The 17,095-nt window shown below is 44.5% G+C and overlaps 1 protein-coding gene across 1 annotated transcript; it reads left to right on the top strand.

Annotated features, from left to right (window-relative positions):
• Nucleotides 1-3,587: 3,587 nt before the first annotated feature.
• On the top strand, nucleotides 3,588-6,770 carry barx1 (BARX homeobox 1). Its single transcript, XM_070850979.1, has 4 exons — nucleotides 3,588-3,789; nucleotides 4,847-5,138; nucleotides 5,774-5,858; nucleotides 6,340-6,770. The coding sequence occupies exons 1-4, from the start codon at nucleotides 3,588-3,590 to the stop codon at nucleotides 6,505-6,507; spliced, it is 747 nt and encodes a 248-aa protein (XP_070707080.1). The 3' UTR covers nucleotides 6,508-6,770.
• The last annotated feature ends 10,325 nt before the right edge of the window (nucleotides 6,771-17,095 follow it).

Genomic DNA, 17,095 nt, shown 5'->3' with positions numbered 1-17,095 from the left:
CACTATCCTTTTTAAATTATTCTTCTGTACATTGCCTTCTTTTTTTTATATGTATAATTGTTTTTTTTTTTAAATTTTATTCTTTTGTCTATGTGGAGGGAAACGAGCAGAGTAAGAATTTCATTGCTCAGTGTCACCACCGTGTTCTTACTGTGCACATGACAAATAAACATGAATCTTGAATCTTGAGTATGGACTGCATCATTCATCCACAAATCTGAACATTTTTGCTTACAATACAAATGCAAAATAATCAATTATATTATATATGTTATATTCACAAATTTGTCTGTAAAATGAAGCATGCCAAAGAGATTATTGTCACAAGGCTTCAACATACTGTCAGCATGATAATCCATATATATCATAACTGTAATTGGTACTTTGGTCTGATTTATTGAAATTCAGTGTTTAAATGATAATTTCCTCTCATTATTTTTGAATGTGGACTGCTTAACCATATTCCAATACAACGCTTACATGCAAGTTAGTTTCCTGATGAGGAGCATGACCATGTGATGGCTGAAAAGGCTAATAAGTGGACTATTCAGTTTCTCTGCTAAAAAAATGAGTACATCCATTGTCAAATACAGCTATAAGCAATATGTCACAGAGTCAAATGGCATCCGAGTGAACAGAGGTTTGCACACTGGGGAGACACGGAGCACAAACACAAACCTCCCTCAGCCAGGTGCAGAAATGTTGCTCTCACAATGAACATAATAGAAAACACTGTGAAGTGAGGCAGCTGATGACTGGATAGGAAGACATGAGATGAGAGGTATGTTGTAGCAGCATATTACAGGCCAGGGCTCCATGGATGAATAATAAGATAGGCCCCCTGGACACAGGCACAGGGAACCAAAGGAGGATCCTCTGACTCGAGAAACAGAAAAAGTCTGTAACTGTGCGGTCACACGTCCAATGCTTGCATGTTGGAGTGTTACGTTCTGATTTGGTCCCAGCTTTTGCAATAAAAAAAGATGATCTTTCTCTGGAAGCATCATACAGCTAAGCACACCCATCATAAATGCTGAGGCCTCTCAGAAGTAATGTTTACAGCTTATCTCTACTGTTCCTACATGTAGTGGAGCAGAGGCACAAACCAGGAAGAATACGCAAGATTAAGCTAAATTTGTATCAATCTATCATTGAGTCAAGCTGAAAAAACATCACGTGTTTTAATGCAGGTGTCTGCACTGTATCATAAAAGTAGGGTGGCAAAATAATACATTAGGTAACTTCAAGACCCTCCAATACAAATTCTACATATTCCTACTGAAAAATTTCAGCTTCTAAGAATATGCAAATATTGTTCATTTCTCCAACTTTGGTGTTGGAGTTGGTTGCAAGTAGCAGATAAAATGGGTTATGGTCTAAAGAGAAAAGCTGTGGAGGTGAACACAGCGTCTATTGTTGGTATACTTTTTCCTGGTAAAAATTAATAATTTTATTTGCTGAAAACTGACATTTTGCTCTTACGTCATTTGGACACTGTGTGCTTCATTCACTGATACTACAGAGGCGTTAGTGAACGTCTTCCTGCAGGGAAACTGTGATTGCAGTCTCAGCAGTGACCACCAGAGGAAGATATGTTCCAACAAAGTCAGCTAATTCAGCTGGAGCTGACAACGAACACAACATGTATGTGTGGACAACTTGAGCAAATCCTTTATTGTACCTCATTACTGTACTAGCTGCTGAGGTCAAGATGAGGTCGTCACTCAGAAACATGTATTAGACCAAATATGACTAGTAAGTGATTATGATTCACATAAACAAACTATATGACCAATGAAACTCATTTCAATAGGTCAAGGGCATCATTTGCTCTACCCTCCAACTTCTGTTTGTTTTTTCTTAAGAAACCTGACATCACTACACAATATGTAGTCTTTTATTTCATCATTTTAGACACAATATGAAACCCAAGAGACTCAAAACTGCACTTATTATAGGGTCATCTATTTTATCAAGAGCTAAGACAGCTACGAACTAAATCCCTTATTCATCTGTTTTATCAAAGGTTTGTGCCTTAAAGACTTAAAGAGCAGGACTTTATCATTTAGCCAACACTTAAAACTGCATTATTCTTCTTGCACATATTTTGTCATTTGATGCTCCTTTTAGTGGTCCCACTTTTGAGATGTACATGTGATTGTTAAGTGAGTGTGGTAATGTGTAAATGTAGCGACTGGAGGAGGTATTTACTCCCAGCAGTTTATCCTGCTCGCAATTGTGATGCTATTATCTTCTGCTGCTCCACAGTCTGTTCAATACATTGTCATATTTTAAAGAAAATGTTGAAACAAAATGAGATACAAAAAAGTCATGAATCTAAACAGACCAACAATTTAAAAACGTTTTAAGGTCCTTGGAGGCGTCAGCACCAGAGCTGATTTTAGAAGGCCAGAGCTTTTCTCAAAGCAGCCCTGTGACATGCTAAAAATATGCTGTGGGAGATGTTTCGCAATTTTTGAGCCAAATAACTGCAAAGGAAAAAACCTCAGAGGTGCTCTGGCGAGGGGTTTTTGACCTTTAGAATGAAATATTTCCCTTTGAGCTGCCTCAAAGTGGCTTCACTGGGCCGACAGCCTGCAGTGGAATACTGATGTATATCAGCTGAGGGCTGACTTGTCTGTAAAGACTGCATCATATATTCAACATCTTGGAAATAATCACTATTACATCATCTCAAGTGTTGGATAATCAGACGCAAAACCAAGAAAAAAAAGATGCTAATGATTTCTGGTTCATTTAATGGGAAAAATGCTTATTGTACAACCAGCACAGTCCTGTGTGAAACAATGGGCCTCAAACGCAGCACAGAACGCATTCAGCTGGCAGTGGCCTAATATGATCACATCTCCACACTGGGATGTATTAATGATTTCTCACACACATATTTTTTTTTAGAAAACTATCATGTTTGTTTTCATTTGAAGGTTACCCTCTAACCTCAGCTTCCTGTGTCATCATCATCATCGTCATCATCACCGTCAAATGAATGCCCTTTAACCCGAAAAAGTCACCTGCAGAGTATTTAAAATGTCCGACCTTTGCACGTCTTTATTTTCTTCCCTTTTTGCATATAAATCCATGCAGGACAAGTGCAGCTTTGCATGTAGCTTTGGCTCAGTGCAGCACCGAGCAGACAAACCCCGAGAAGAGGTGGAGCTATGACGAGACTCATAAAACCCAAAGCTTATTCCTCAACCCACTGCCAAGGTGACGCGCTCAGCGGCTGACAAATAGCTCCGTCGTCCGCGGCTCACACACAGCAAGAGGGCATGAACACGGCCGGGGTCGGGAGTTTTGCTTCTGAGATTTGCCCTCCTAAAAGAACCGAGTCTGGCCAGAAGTGAAGCGTCAAACCTGCAGAGGACGCACCGGCGCGCAGAGCAGTCGGCTACCTGTACTTTATATTTTTGCTTGATCCAGAACCTGAGGATAACTGTGATCTCCAGTCTTGGTCTCCGGACTATAGAGGCACCACAGGGGGAATATGACAGCTGGCTTGGGCCACTGAAGGAGTGGTAATCTGTGTTCGCGCTTGCTGTCTGTTAAGGTGACCGCACAGCCACATGATGCAGCATCCTTTGGACATGGGGGCGCATTACTATCCTCCGGAACTTCTCCCCGACCACAGAACTCATCGCTACAGGAGTTTCATGATAGAGGAGATCCTGACTGATCCCCCGCAAAACAAAGCGTCGGCACCGTCCGGGGAGCTCCTTAAGTTCGGGGTACACGCGCTCCTGTCCGCCCGGCCTTTCCATAACCAACTGGGTAAGAGAGGCGGCTGTGGAAAGATGAATGAGTCCGTGTCAGTGGTTTCATCCTGGAAAAAACTGTAGACAAGTGAAGATAGCCAGATAGAAAATAATATAAAGGATTGTTAGAATTAATTATAGCATAGTTTTAAATAAGGATCATATTTAATCTCAGATATTACAGTGATGTCGTATTTTGCTTCTGCTAAAAAAAAAAAAAAAAAGTCTTAAGAGGGAAAATAATTGAGCTTTTGTCACAGGTTTTTAGAATCGAGTAAATAAAAGTCAGATATCACCCACATTATCTGGGAGATTAGAGGAAATAACTAGGATGCATTCAACGGGGCCGGAAAGCAAAAGAAAAATATCTTACGGCTGAAAAACAGTTGAAATATGCAAAGATGATATTTGTTTCAAGAGTAAAATTGTGCTTCAGCGTCGGTCCGAGGCTTCACGATTAGGCTCGGAATTTACTGCAGATGTTAAAACTCATATTTCAGAGTAAAATAAATCGAATAGTTTATGGAGGCCGGAGTTTGTAAAATACACTTAATGCGCGCTCGTTTTTCTCTCGTGGATTCACAGCAGTCGCGCATCCTGAAATGAATTTAGTCTGATTCCAGAGAATAAAAGTGGGTGTTCACATGCAGGATTCTTCTCACAGATATTCCTGCTTGTGTGAAACGGCTCTGGTACTGTACGCCACATGCTTTGTTTAATGATAATCCACATCAACCCAATAAGAATTAAAAAGATCCAATCCTCTGAACATGGTATTAAAGATAAATACAAATAGCATCAACATTACTACCAATAATAATAATAATAACAACAGTATAATATGGCTGACAGGCTGCTGTTGTTGCTGTGTGATCACAGAGTAACTTTATTTATCATCATTTAGTTTTGAATATTTTCTATGCAGAATATATTCTATGAGCTGCTGTGCTCTTTACTGTCGGAGGTCATTTCTTTGCTTCTTACTACTACTGAGTACCTTCTCAAACAAACCCCTTGTGTGTGTGTGTGTGTGTGTGTGTGTGTGTGTGTTTTCTCCTCCTCGGTCCCCTCAGTGCTAAAAGCCGACCAGACGAACCTGCTAAAGTTCCCCATATCCCCGCTGTCCTGCTCCCTGGGCTCTCCGCTCGGCTCCCCGCTGCTGTCCGCGGCCCAGGGCCTGCAGGTCGGCGCGGCGTCTCACCACTTGCCGCTGGACCTGCACCTCCGCGGGAAGCTGGATCACGGAGCCGACGGAGGCAGCAAGACCAAGAAGGGCCGCCGGAGCCGCACCGTGTTCACCGAGCTGCAGCTCATGGGCCTGGAGAAGCGCTTCGAGAAGCAGAAGTATCTCTCCACGCCTGATAGGTGGGTTCACAGGGCTCAGCAGGGCTCCACTGGGGTCACCGCACCACCCTCAGAAATCTGGACCAGAGAAAAGGACACTATTTTAGAAATAAAAAATCTTATTGGGATTTTCCCCCCCTATATAATACATGCAGTATAACTGTTCACTTATACTGCATGTGCATTTTTATTTCCCAACAGTGGTGTTTCAGAGTCCTCTTTGCTCTATTTTGTGGGCTAAAAGTGGTCAAATATCCAAACATGAGCATATCAGTCTAAAAATATTGGGAGCAGTTCAATGTAAACTCCCCCATGTTGCTCAAAATCACCAGTTAGAAAAAACACTTTCAGTAGTAAGAATGGTACATAATATTTTAATTGATACTGTAAATGGACCATTCTGCAAATAGTAATTTGCTGCCATAAATACCATATACATCAACTAGAAATAACAGCTCTATAAGTTATAACTTTGATGACTTCAACGTCACCATTTATTACACTGAATTATGAGAAAACAGGATTCGATCAGCAGAAAGAAAAATTATTGCCAAAACCCTGAGCTTGATCTCATGTTGGATTTGTTGGAAGTGTTTGATTTTTTTTTTTTTAATGTATCCTGAAGATGTGACGTGTCTCCTGATGTGTCCTCACAGAATAGACCTCGCTGAGTCTTTGGGCCTCAGTCAGCTGCAAGTGAAAACATGGTACCAGAACAGAAGGATGAAATGGAAGAAAATTGTAAGTTATTCCTCATTATGATGATGATGATGATGATGATGATGGTGGTGATGATGTGTGAGTGGGCATTTACTTAAGGCCTACAACAACTACGCAAACAACAAGAGCGGGGAATGTATTTGCTTTGTATTATTTCAGCAGATGTTGAGTTCAGCGGCCTGGATTAGCACTGACGCAGACTGAAATGTATACCCCACCCTGCATGCATCAGGGCCAAATTAGATGAACAGTGGAGAGAGAAGGCCTGTGTTACTCACTTTATAGGAGGTTATATGAAACGTGTTGTGTCTTTAAGTGTTTAGAAAGAAAGAAGAACAGCATAATTAAGCTGAAGCTTTCATATTGTGTGTGTTGTTGTGATGAATTCTAATGCTCGCTGACTAGAGGTCACACTGGGCACCCCTCTTCTTAGATAAACCTGCATTCTTGTGGTCTGTAGTCGAACTTCAACCTGAGATTTCCGCTTATGTTCAACCTGCAGGTACTTCAGGGAGGAGGCCTGGAGTCACCAACTAAACCAAAAGGCCGCCCCAAGAAGAACTCCATCCCCAGCAGTGAGCAGCTCTCCGAGCAGGAGAGATCCACCGCCGACGCCGACCCCCAGTCCGAAGGCTCGAGCTCCCACTTAGAGAGCACTCAGGAGGAATGACCCGGCCACCGCCCGCAGATACTCTGACTCTATGTGCAGACGCTCTGGGACGCTCGGCGTGTATCTTTTCGGATGGGGCCACACTCTGAAACTTCACGGACAGGACGTGCCAACGCTCCTGAAGCCGGACCGCCTCGTGCAAGTCTCCGAAGACTCACAGGTCCTGCAGAAGGCTGAACTGTGCGAGCCGACATCCTCCAACAGCCATGTGTTTTTGTCATAGCCCTACCATGCATTCCCTCATGATGAACTTGCTGCTGTTGAGGAGGGAACTCAAACCTTTGCAGTAGGTCTACCCTTTATATTCTAAGGATCCACTCTCACTCATCTGCATTCCTTTTGTGTAACTATGCTGTTTAATTATTAAATATATTTTCACTAATACTGTTCTCTATTTATTATACAGGACATGATAAGCTTTTAATCCGGCTTGTGTACAGTAAAGTGCATGTGATGACGCTGATGATGATGATAGCTTACACGCTCATCAGTCACACACAGCCATGTCCTCATGGCTCAGGGCCTAATATGGTTACATACCTTCACCAAGAAAATGTCTTGTTGATTCCTGACATAGTTTTACTGGTATGAAGTCACATACAGCACATTAGAAATAACAGCAGAGAAAGAGAGAGAGAGAGACTGACGTAGGCAGGCGCACACGTGGGGCTATTTCTTGTGGAGAAGCAGGAAAAGCAGGCCTGAAATCAAACAGATCTTGGGAGGAGGAATATCTGTGTGCTCTGTGTGGTTTAATGTTATCATAATTTGATTCAGCACCAGACATGCGTTTCTTGTTAGGATGTGGATTCACACGTGCACTGATTCTGCTGTTCATTACCAAAGAAAGGACGTGATGCCGACTCCTCCGACGAACTGATGAAAACACAGCAGAGAAACTTATTTTCTTTGACTTCAATTATTCCAAAAAAAAAAATAAAAAATTGCTTTAATTTTCTGCTGCAGGTGAAAAGCATGCTGAATATTTACTTGTTTTAGGTTTTAAGGAAGTGTAGTTCAATTTAGTGCTATTATGGCTCGGCCTGCTGCAAAATGTGCACAGCTTTGCATTAATTTAATTCACAGTTAATCAAAGGCCCGTTACATGTTATATTCCCATTATATAAACTAACAGTTGGAGAAAGACTCAGAGCTTCAGCAATATCAATTTATTATTTGATGTAGATTTTTTTATTCTGATGCGGTTTTGAGCCAGTGGAGCTGAGAGAGAGCTTCTCTTTTCTTCTTTGGTTTTTACGTGTTTAAATAAACCATCTTAACTCCAGTTAAGGGACATCGATTTGGAACAGAAGCTGCTTTAACCGCGCTGAGACGTTCAGGCTCAGTGAAAACGCAGGAATACACGGAAGCTGCACAAGAACCATTTTACTGCAGTTTAATGGAATTATTTCTGCGCGGTGTTTATTAATGTCTGCGAAGACCGGGATTATTTATTTATTCCAATTCAGAAACATTGTCCCTCAGTTCAATATCTCCTTTAACTGGAGAGGAGCTGCTTTACTTTGAGCCTCATTTCAAAGAAACTTGATCGTAAAATGGGAGGACTCCCTGAAGTGTAGATTTACTAAACTTTGCATTTGAACCAGTTTGGGTTTAATTAAGCGGCAAATGTTGAATTTGCGTCTCTTTTAATCCACGCGTGGAGAGCTGGGAAGAAGTTTGTGTGTGAAAGCGTGAAAAAAACACACATCCTCTTTCTCAGCCTGTGGAATCACACGGAGGCCCCCACCTCCCAAAGCATCGTGCACCCCCCCTCCTGCATGAATCTCTGACGGGCGGTTGAACAGACACCAAATGAGTCGGATATTATTAGAGAAAAGAGCATTTTTCATCTTTAAATCACTTCCGTAAACAAACTGCGAGACTTTTCTATCTAATATTAATTATAGATCTATTTCATTATTAACAGAGTGGATTTCTAGCTCCGTTCACAGTGAACGAGGACCCGAGATAAAGATAAATGTTCCATACTGTAAAATAATCTAATGTTTCCGTGCCATTGAATTATAATATTTATTTTTATCATATTGTAACATATTTAAATAGGAATCAAGGCACTGCCATCCTAAAGGTGTCCTGCTGGCAGCATTAGTGCAGATAATACCAGTTCAACAGGATCAGTCCCAGTAGGAATATCACTGATCCATTAAAAGGTCGGAGACAGTGTTACATTATTATTTCCTCACACGTAGATATGACGCTCCACAGCTTAGTTAAGTTTATTGATAAGCCGAACAGCATGCTGGGAGCTGCTCTGCTTCCTAAACAGAATGAGACATTGTGAAGACTTTCCTCTGCACCAGCCGCTCACGACGGTCTCCTCTGCGCGCTCAGGACGCACCAGCTCCGTCCCAGTACAGTGTGTGTGTGTGTGTGAAGTGTGTGAAGTGTGTGAAATGTATCTGTACCTGCAGGTTCAGCAGCACACAGCCAGCTCTGACTTTATTGGCTCCATCATGCTTCTCATTAAACTATAAAACGCCCAATTGATTGTGTAAATGAAGAGCAGATCCAGCTGACAGGAAGCTCAGCTCTGCACAGAGATGCTGTCAAGTGTGTTATTATTTCCCCTGGCAGCATCCTGGAATATATTTTACTCAATAATATAACATATATTGTGATGTCACACCGAGCGAAAAGGTCTTTCTGCTTCTCATCCTCACAACACACACACACACACACACACACACACACACTCCGCCATGACATATGTCAAAAATCCAATAAATGACTGTTGTAATAAAACAGAGCACCAATGCTAATTCACTGTTACCCTGCCATGACATCAGTGCTACAGCTGGTGTAGCTTATAGTTTTGTATTGTATAGTTTATAATGTGAAAATAGAAAGAAAAAAAAAAAGATGAATGATTATATTTATATATTTTCTGCACCACTTTTCAACCTGTAAATATTCAAAAATCAAGCAGATACTTTTTTACCCTTTACTTTCTAAACAAAATAATTTGGATTATGACAAAATATGTCAAATCAACAGACGCTGATGTCATTTGAGAGACAGGAAGGGTTCTTGAAAATGACACTGAAATTGACCTTAATCCCTCATTCAACCAAAAATATGATTTAGAGAGAAAAAAATACAAAATTTGAGCCCAAAGTGGAATTTGGAAAATGAGTTTTACATCAGAAAACAGCGGCAACTCAGTGGAGCCGATCCACACTTAGTTAAATCTTTATAGTCTTCGCTGTGTGAAAACCAGGCCTAAACACTGGAAACAAACGGCTAAAATGTTTCAGCGTGTAAGACGGTGCCGTTCAACATGTGTCTTTGTACATTTGCCCCCTGTCTGTTTTCCACTAGCCTTATTTTGGGCCTGATGACCTTGAGGTTAAGGTGTTGTCCTTGAAGCTGGAAGTGTGTGGGATCAATAAGCAGCTGTGTCATAATGTGGCAAACATCAGCGCTCATGTCAGCGCGTATAAAGTGCTGTAAACAAAAGAACAAAGCCGGAGCGCGGAAATCATTCACTTCAAAGCACACGTGTCTCAAATACCTAAATTAAAGGTCTCAATCTCCCACTTGAGGCTCAAAACACACAATTTTGGTGTTGGAAAAGTTTAAGTCTGCATCAACACACATTATACTTAAAGTTTGTTACTGGGCGTCTGTTACTGTTACCGGGCATCTTTCTGTCTTCTCCCTTTAATATAAAATTACTTTAAGTTTCACAAACCCGCTTTCATCAGAGAGGTTCAGCATTTATCTCAGTGTCTGCCGTTACTGTGCAAAGACAAAACCATCTTTTAAATGGTCGTAAAGTATAGAATTCTAATTATAATACAAAAAGCTGTGTGTTTGTATCGACTAAATGGTGAAACCTTTAGTTACATCCAGCTGGTGTCTACATTTATTTTCACCTGCAGCTCTTTACAAACTATGGAACCGAGATTCTTAAAATTCCTTCTAATCATCAGAAATATCTTTATGTTTTTTCAAAGTGCACTTTTCCTTTACATGGTGGTCTTGTATAACAGTTTTCAGTTTCACGTTAAGATCCACATGGACATCTGCAAGTCCCCAGAACACACACACACACACACACACACACACACACACACACACACACACACACACACACACAGCACCACCACAATCATCCAAGCAAATGGCTAATCAATTCCTCCCCAGAATGTCAAATTTATGTCAAGGCTTAATCATATGCAGATTAATGACAGGTTAAGCTAAACAACAGAGATGAAGCTGGCAAAACAGCCCCAGCAATAAAAAAGAAAAACATGAGCACATTTAAGAAATACATTTATTACTGTTGTCAACTTGTAAATGGTACAGGGTGAATGTGTGAGGTCGCCTTGGCTTCACAGTGCAGACTAAATGATGCAGGCCTCGTCCACGTGCACATCCTCTCTCCTGGGCTTTGAACAGCCCGAGTGTTGGACAGCAATGACTTCCGACATAAATTACAATCAGGAGGAAGAGTCAGCCGCCAGGAATCTGCAGATTCGGAACATCCATACTCCACGCAATTTAATCATTAAGGGGACCCTTTGTGGTGGCATGATAGTGCTCTGGTGCGAGCAATGAGAGGTTGACCCCAATTTTGGAGAGCGGGTGTTTATGGAGTCAAAAGGTCTGTGCTTAGACAGAGCCCAGGCTGGGGGTCCAAGGGGAGGTGTGTGTGTGTGTGTGTGTGTGTGGGGGGGGGGGGGGTCCGCCCAGCCACGCACAGGAGAATTTCTCCACGATTAAAGAGCCCCTGATTAATCTAACGTATGTGCCAAAACTGCACATGCGGCGTATGATCCCAATTAGACTGAAACCCAACTCTGTGCAGGCCCAGCTCCACATTAGCTCTGCCATTCTTCCCTTTGTTTTCACTGGACGCTCCCTGACAACATAGCTTCTTTTTTTTTTTTTTGGTTATAAATTCTGCTTGTGGAGATAACTCTAACTGAACAATGTTGATGTTGAGGGGAGGTATGTTATCATTGTTCAATATTCTTCTGACAGAAGTGCAAGCAGCAGGCTTAGAGGGTAAACAACCGAGGAGAAACATTTCTGATGTAGCCAAGACAACCAAAGGTACAGCCAACATGACCGAGTCCATTCAAATTACAGACAACTTGCTCAGCGAGTGCTGATGTGTTGGGCACGATGTGCTGAACATGAAATAATTGTATTTAATTTGATCAGCGTTATGTTGAGGTCAGTAGAACATCTGAACATTCAAAATCATCCAAATGATAAAAACACACTTCTCTTCCCTGTGGTGGTGCCGAGCTGTGCAGATAGTTTTGCTTTAATACATTTAGATTCTGAGATAAAAGCTTCCAGGTTGCTGTGCGTTTACTGGTTCACGCTTACTTTATTGATGATTTGGAAGTATTAACAATACCACCTGACATGAAATGGGCCTTAAAGCTACACTACTTTTATTTGAGCAGTGGCTGAATTGACTGTAATGTGAAAGGAGCCGCTCGTAGCCACAAACCCAGATTGTGACTCTGCAGTTCCCCTCAGCTCTACAGAGTGATTTAGCATCTGTCCGCTCATTGTTTTGGTTTACTCTCACAGCTCTCATCAGCCAACAGCAGACAGCTGTTTTCAGGGACCAAAACAGAGCTAAAAGGAGGGTGAACACTGGACCTGCTTTTATCGTGTGGACACAAACACCACTGTGAATGAGTGCTAATGTTGTCCTGTGTGTAAATAAGCAACTGTTTGCTGACATGTTCGCCACAACATCATAAGATGATACCTTTATTAGTTTTGAACTTGATGCCCTGTGTTTCTGTATCTGAATTTAGTTTTAAGACCTTTTCTTTTTTTTTTGTTTTTTTTTTTTACTTTTTGTTGTTATATCCAGAGAAAGCCTTATGAATGGGGGGTTAGCAGGTGCCCCGGGGCTCCCTGACAAGTTACTCCAGCATTTGCGGTGAAAAATACTCCAACAAAAGAGTAAAAATGACATTTAAAGAAACAGTGTCCTCATTACTGTGGATCGTCCACAGACCTCACAGTGTTAATAAGACCATCTAAAGTAGGAAGTAGTTCCAATGAAAAGTGAAACTCAGAGAAGGATACATCAGACCTGTACAAACGATATGCATGAATAAAAACCACAAAATGGTTCATGAGAAGTTTTCGTATATTTTTTGTAAAATGGGTTAACTGGTACTTTTAAAACAGAAAGTAGCTATGGCTAGATAAGAGATAGATTTACCAACACTTCCCTTAGTAACATGACCAATTCAACAGCCATGGTGTAAATGTGCACTGTGAATAAAAATCAATTTGCTGATTCATTTCCAAGGTAATTCTCCATTTCGCCAGATAATCAATTATCTTGGTAATCAGCAGCACATTAACGCATGATGCGTTCAAGACTCTCAGCTTTATAAATAGCTCAGTGTGTCACACATTCATTATGAGGCTGAGCTCTCAGCACTCTGAGGGGGACATGAAGTGAACCGCAGAGCAACATTTGCAGTTTGAAGTGTCGGCGAATAAAGTCCTCACTGTTTCACTCTCTACAACAACTTGTGCCAGTGAGTGGGCACTCACCCAGGCCTGCAGTTTAAATAAATACTATTTTCTGTGTGTACTCAGACTTCAGAGTCACGTTTTATAATTCGGAATGACCAGAATGAACATTATAGCTGCCATATCCATCCAAGGGAAAATTATTTTTCACAGGATATCATTTATCTTTGTTTTTTCCCTTCAAAAAACACATCCCTGGGTATTCGCCATGTTCCATCAGATGCGTAAAGTTTAGCTGAGAAGTAATCTGTCTCAGATTGTAATTAGAACCATGGCATTGTTTCCTGTTTGAAATTTCAGTGTAGATGTTTAACTAGTCCAAAATTACAAGAAAACATATTTCTTCTCTTACCTTTAGAGGTATTTAGCCGTGCAGTTGGTTTGTTTTTTTCTCTCTGAGGCGTCAAAATAATGGAGGTGAATGGAATTTACAGTTGCTGATGCTTAGTGTTGAAAATGTCCTTCTTTCTTCTTCGTATTAAAATGTTTCACAAGGAAGGAAATGCATTCAACATGTTTGTCAGAGCTCAATGATACACACAATGTGTTTAGGTGAGCAACCATCCATCCATCCATCCATTTTCAACCGCTTATCCGGGGTCGGGTCGCGGGGGCAGCAGTTTTAGCAGAGATGCCCAAACTTCCCGGGCCCCAGACACCTCCTCCAGCTCATCCGGTGGGACCCCGAGGCGTTCCCAGGCCAGCCGAGAGACATAGTCCCTCCAGCGTGTCCTGGGTCTTCCCCGGGGCCTCCTTCCGGTGGGACATGCCCGGAAAACCTCCCCAGGGAGGCGTCCAGGAGGCATCCGAAACAGATGCCCGAGCCACCTCAGCTGGCTCCTCTCGATGTGGAGGAGCAGTGGCTCTACTCCGAGCCCCTCCCGGATGGTCGAACTCCTCACCCTATCTCTAAGGGTGAGTCCGGCCACCCTGCGGAGGAAACTCATTTCGGCCGCTTGTATCCGAGATCTTGTTCTTTCGGTCATGACCCAAAGTTCATGACCATAGGTGAGGGTAGGAACGTAGATCGACCGGTAAATCGAGAGCTTTGCCTTTTGGCTCAGCTCCCTCTTCACCACGACGGACCGATACAGCGACCGCATTACTGCAGACGCTGCACCGATCCGCCTGTCGATCTCACGCTCCATCCTTCCCCCACTCGTGAACAAGACCCCGAGATACTTGAACTCCTCCACTTGAGGCAAGGACTCTCCACCGACCCGGAGATGGCAAACCACCTTTTTCCGGTCGAGAACCATGGCCTCGGACTTGGAGGTGCTGATTCTCATCCCAGCCGTTTCGCACTCGGCTGCAAACCGCCCCAGTGCACACTGGAGGTCCCGGCCTGACGAAGCCAACATGACAACATCATCCGCAAAAAGCAGAGATGCTATCATGCGGTCCCCAAACCGGACCCCCTCCGGCCCCTGGCTGCGCCTAGAAATTCTGTCCATAAAAATAATGAACAGAACCGGTGACAAAGGGCAGCCCTGCCGGAGTCCAACATGCACCGGGAACAGGTCTGACTTACTGCCGGCAATGCGAACCAGACTCCTACTCCGGTCGTACAGGGACCGGACAGCCCTTAGCAAAGGGCCCCGGACCCCATACTCCCGAAGCACCCCCCACAAGATGCCACGAGGGACACGGTCGAATGCCTTCTCCAAGTCCACAAAGCACATGTGGACAGGTTGGGCAAACTCCCATGAACCCTCGAGCACCCGATGGAGAGTGTGGAGCTGGTCCAGTGTTCCGCGACCAGGACGGAACCCGCATTGTTCCTCCTGAATCCGAGGTTCGACTATCGGCCGTATCCTCCTCTCCAGTACCCTGGAATAAACTTTCCCGGGGAGGCTGAGGAGTGTGATCCCCCTATAGTTGGAACACATCCTCCGGTCCCCCTTCTTAAAAAGAGGGACCACCACCCCGGTCTGCCACTCCAGAGGCACTGTCCCCGACCGCCAGGCGATGTTACAGAGACGTGTCAACCAAGACAGTCCCTGTACATACAGAGACTTGAGGTATTCAGGGCGGATCTCGTCCACCCCTGGTGCCTTGCCACCGAGGAGCTTTCTGACCACCTCGGCGACTTCGGCTTGGGTGATGAACGAGTCCACTTCTGAATCCCCAGCCTCTGCCTCCTCAATGGAAGACCTGGCGGTGGGATTGAGGAGATCCTCGAAGTATTCCTTCCACCGCCCGACGACATCCCCAGTCGAGGTCAACAGCCCCCCACCCTCACTGTAAACAGTGTTGGTGGGGTACTGCTTCCCCCTCCTGAGGCGCCGGACGGTTTGCCAGAATTTCCTCGAGGCCGACCGGTAGTCCTCCTCCATGGCCTCCCCGAACTCCTCCCAGGCCCGAGTTTTTGCCTCCACAACCGCCCGGGCTGTAGCACGCTTGGCCTGCCGGTACCTGTCAGCTGCCTCAGGAGTCCCACGAGCCAATAAGGCCCGGTAGGACTCCTTCTTCAGCTTGACGGCATCCCTTACTTCCAGTGTCCACCACCGGGTTCGGGGATTGCCGCCACGACAGGCACCAGAGACCTTACGGCCACAGCTCCGAGCGGCCGCGCCGACAATGGAGGTGGAGAACATGGTCCACTCGGACTCAATATCTCCAACCTCCCCCGGGATCTGTGAGAAGCTCTCCCGGAGGTGGGAGTTGAAAACCGCAGCGACAGCGGGTTCCGCCAGACGTTCCCAACAGACCCTCACGATACGCTTGGGCCTGCCGAGTCTCTCCGGCTTCCTCCCCTGCCAGCGGATCCAACTCACCACCAGGTGGTGATCAGTTGACAGCTCAGCCCCTCTCTTCACCCGAGTGTCCAGAACACACGGACGGAGGTCAGATGACACGACAACGAAGTCGATCATCGACCTCCGGCCTAGGACGTCCTGGTGCCACGTGCACCGATGGACGCCCTTGTGCTCGAACATGGTGTTCGTTATGGACAGTCTGTGACTAGCACAGAAGTCCAACAACAGAACACCACTCGGGTTCAGATCGGGGAGGCCGTTCCTCCCAATCACGCCTCTCCAGGTCTCACTGTCGCTGCCCACGTGGGCGTTGAAGTCCCCCAGTAGAACAATGGAGTCCCCAGTCGGCGCACCATCCAGCACCCCTCCCAGGGACTCCAAGAAGGCCGGGTACTCTGCACTGCTGTTCGGCCCATAGGCCGAGACCACAGTGAGAGACCTGTCCCCGACCCGAAGGCGCAGGGACGCGACCCTCTCGTTCACCGGGGTAAACTCCAACACATGGCGGCTGAGCTGTGGGGCTATAAGCAAGCCCACACCAGCCCGCCGCCGCACACCGCGGGCAACACCAGAGAAATGGAGAGTCCAGCCCCTCTCGAGGAGCTGGGTTCCAGAGCCCGAGCTGTGAGTGGAGGTGAGCCCAACTATATCTAGCCGGTACCTCTCAACCTCCCGCACAAGCTCCGGCTCCTTCCCCCCCAGCGAGGTGACATTCCATGTCCCTACAGCTAGAGGCTGTCTCCGAGGCCCAGGTCGTCGGGGCACTCCGCCTCGACCGCCACCCGTGCCACATAGCACCCGACCCCTACGGCTCCCTCTGCGGGTAGGTGAGCAACACTAAACGTAAACCTTACTTTCATTTGTTTACAAGAAAACTCTGCAGGGTACCTGAACAGCACTGTGCCAGCATCTGTAGCCATACAGGTGGGTTTGTCTTAATATGTCCACATTTTGAATTATCCATCTCAGTACAATGAAGTAAATTGATGGTTGGGACTTATTTGTGGTGCTTTTCATGTTTGTCATTGCAAAACGCCATCAAGTGATACACTTATTCTTATAATTTGGGTGAACTGACCCTCAGATTTCTGTAGGCAATGCTTTTGTCTTTATAGAAGGTATATGCTAACTTTTGCTAATGCTAGCTATCCAACAACAGAAAATATGTTTTCTCACCTATTTTATGGGAACTTTTTGTCTGGTAGAGAGCAGATCCAATGAAACTACTCAGATTGTTCTATGTATTATCCAGAATAATGGGGCCTGTCTGTTTCAGTGCTGTTAAC

The sequence above is a fragment of the Pempheris klunzingeri genome, chromosome 2, assembly GCF_042242105.1.
Source record: "Pempheris klunzingeri isolate RE-2024b chromosome 2, fPemKlu1.hap1, whole genome shotgun sequence".
Classification (NCBI taxonomy): domain Eukaryota; kingdom Metazoa; phylum Chordata; class Actinopteri; order Acropomatiformes; family Pempheridae; genus Pempheris; species Pempheris klunzingeri.
This window is presented reverse-complemented; position numbering and strand designations above follow the sequence as displayed.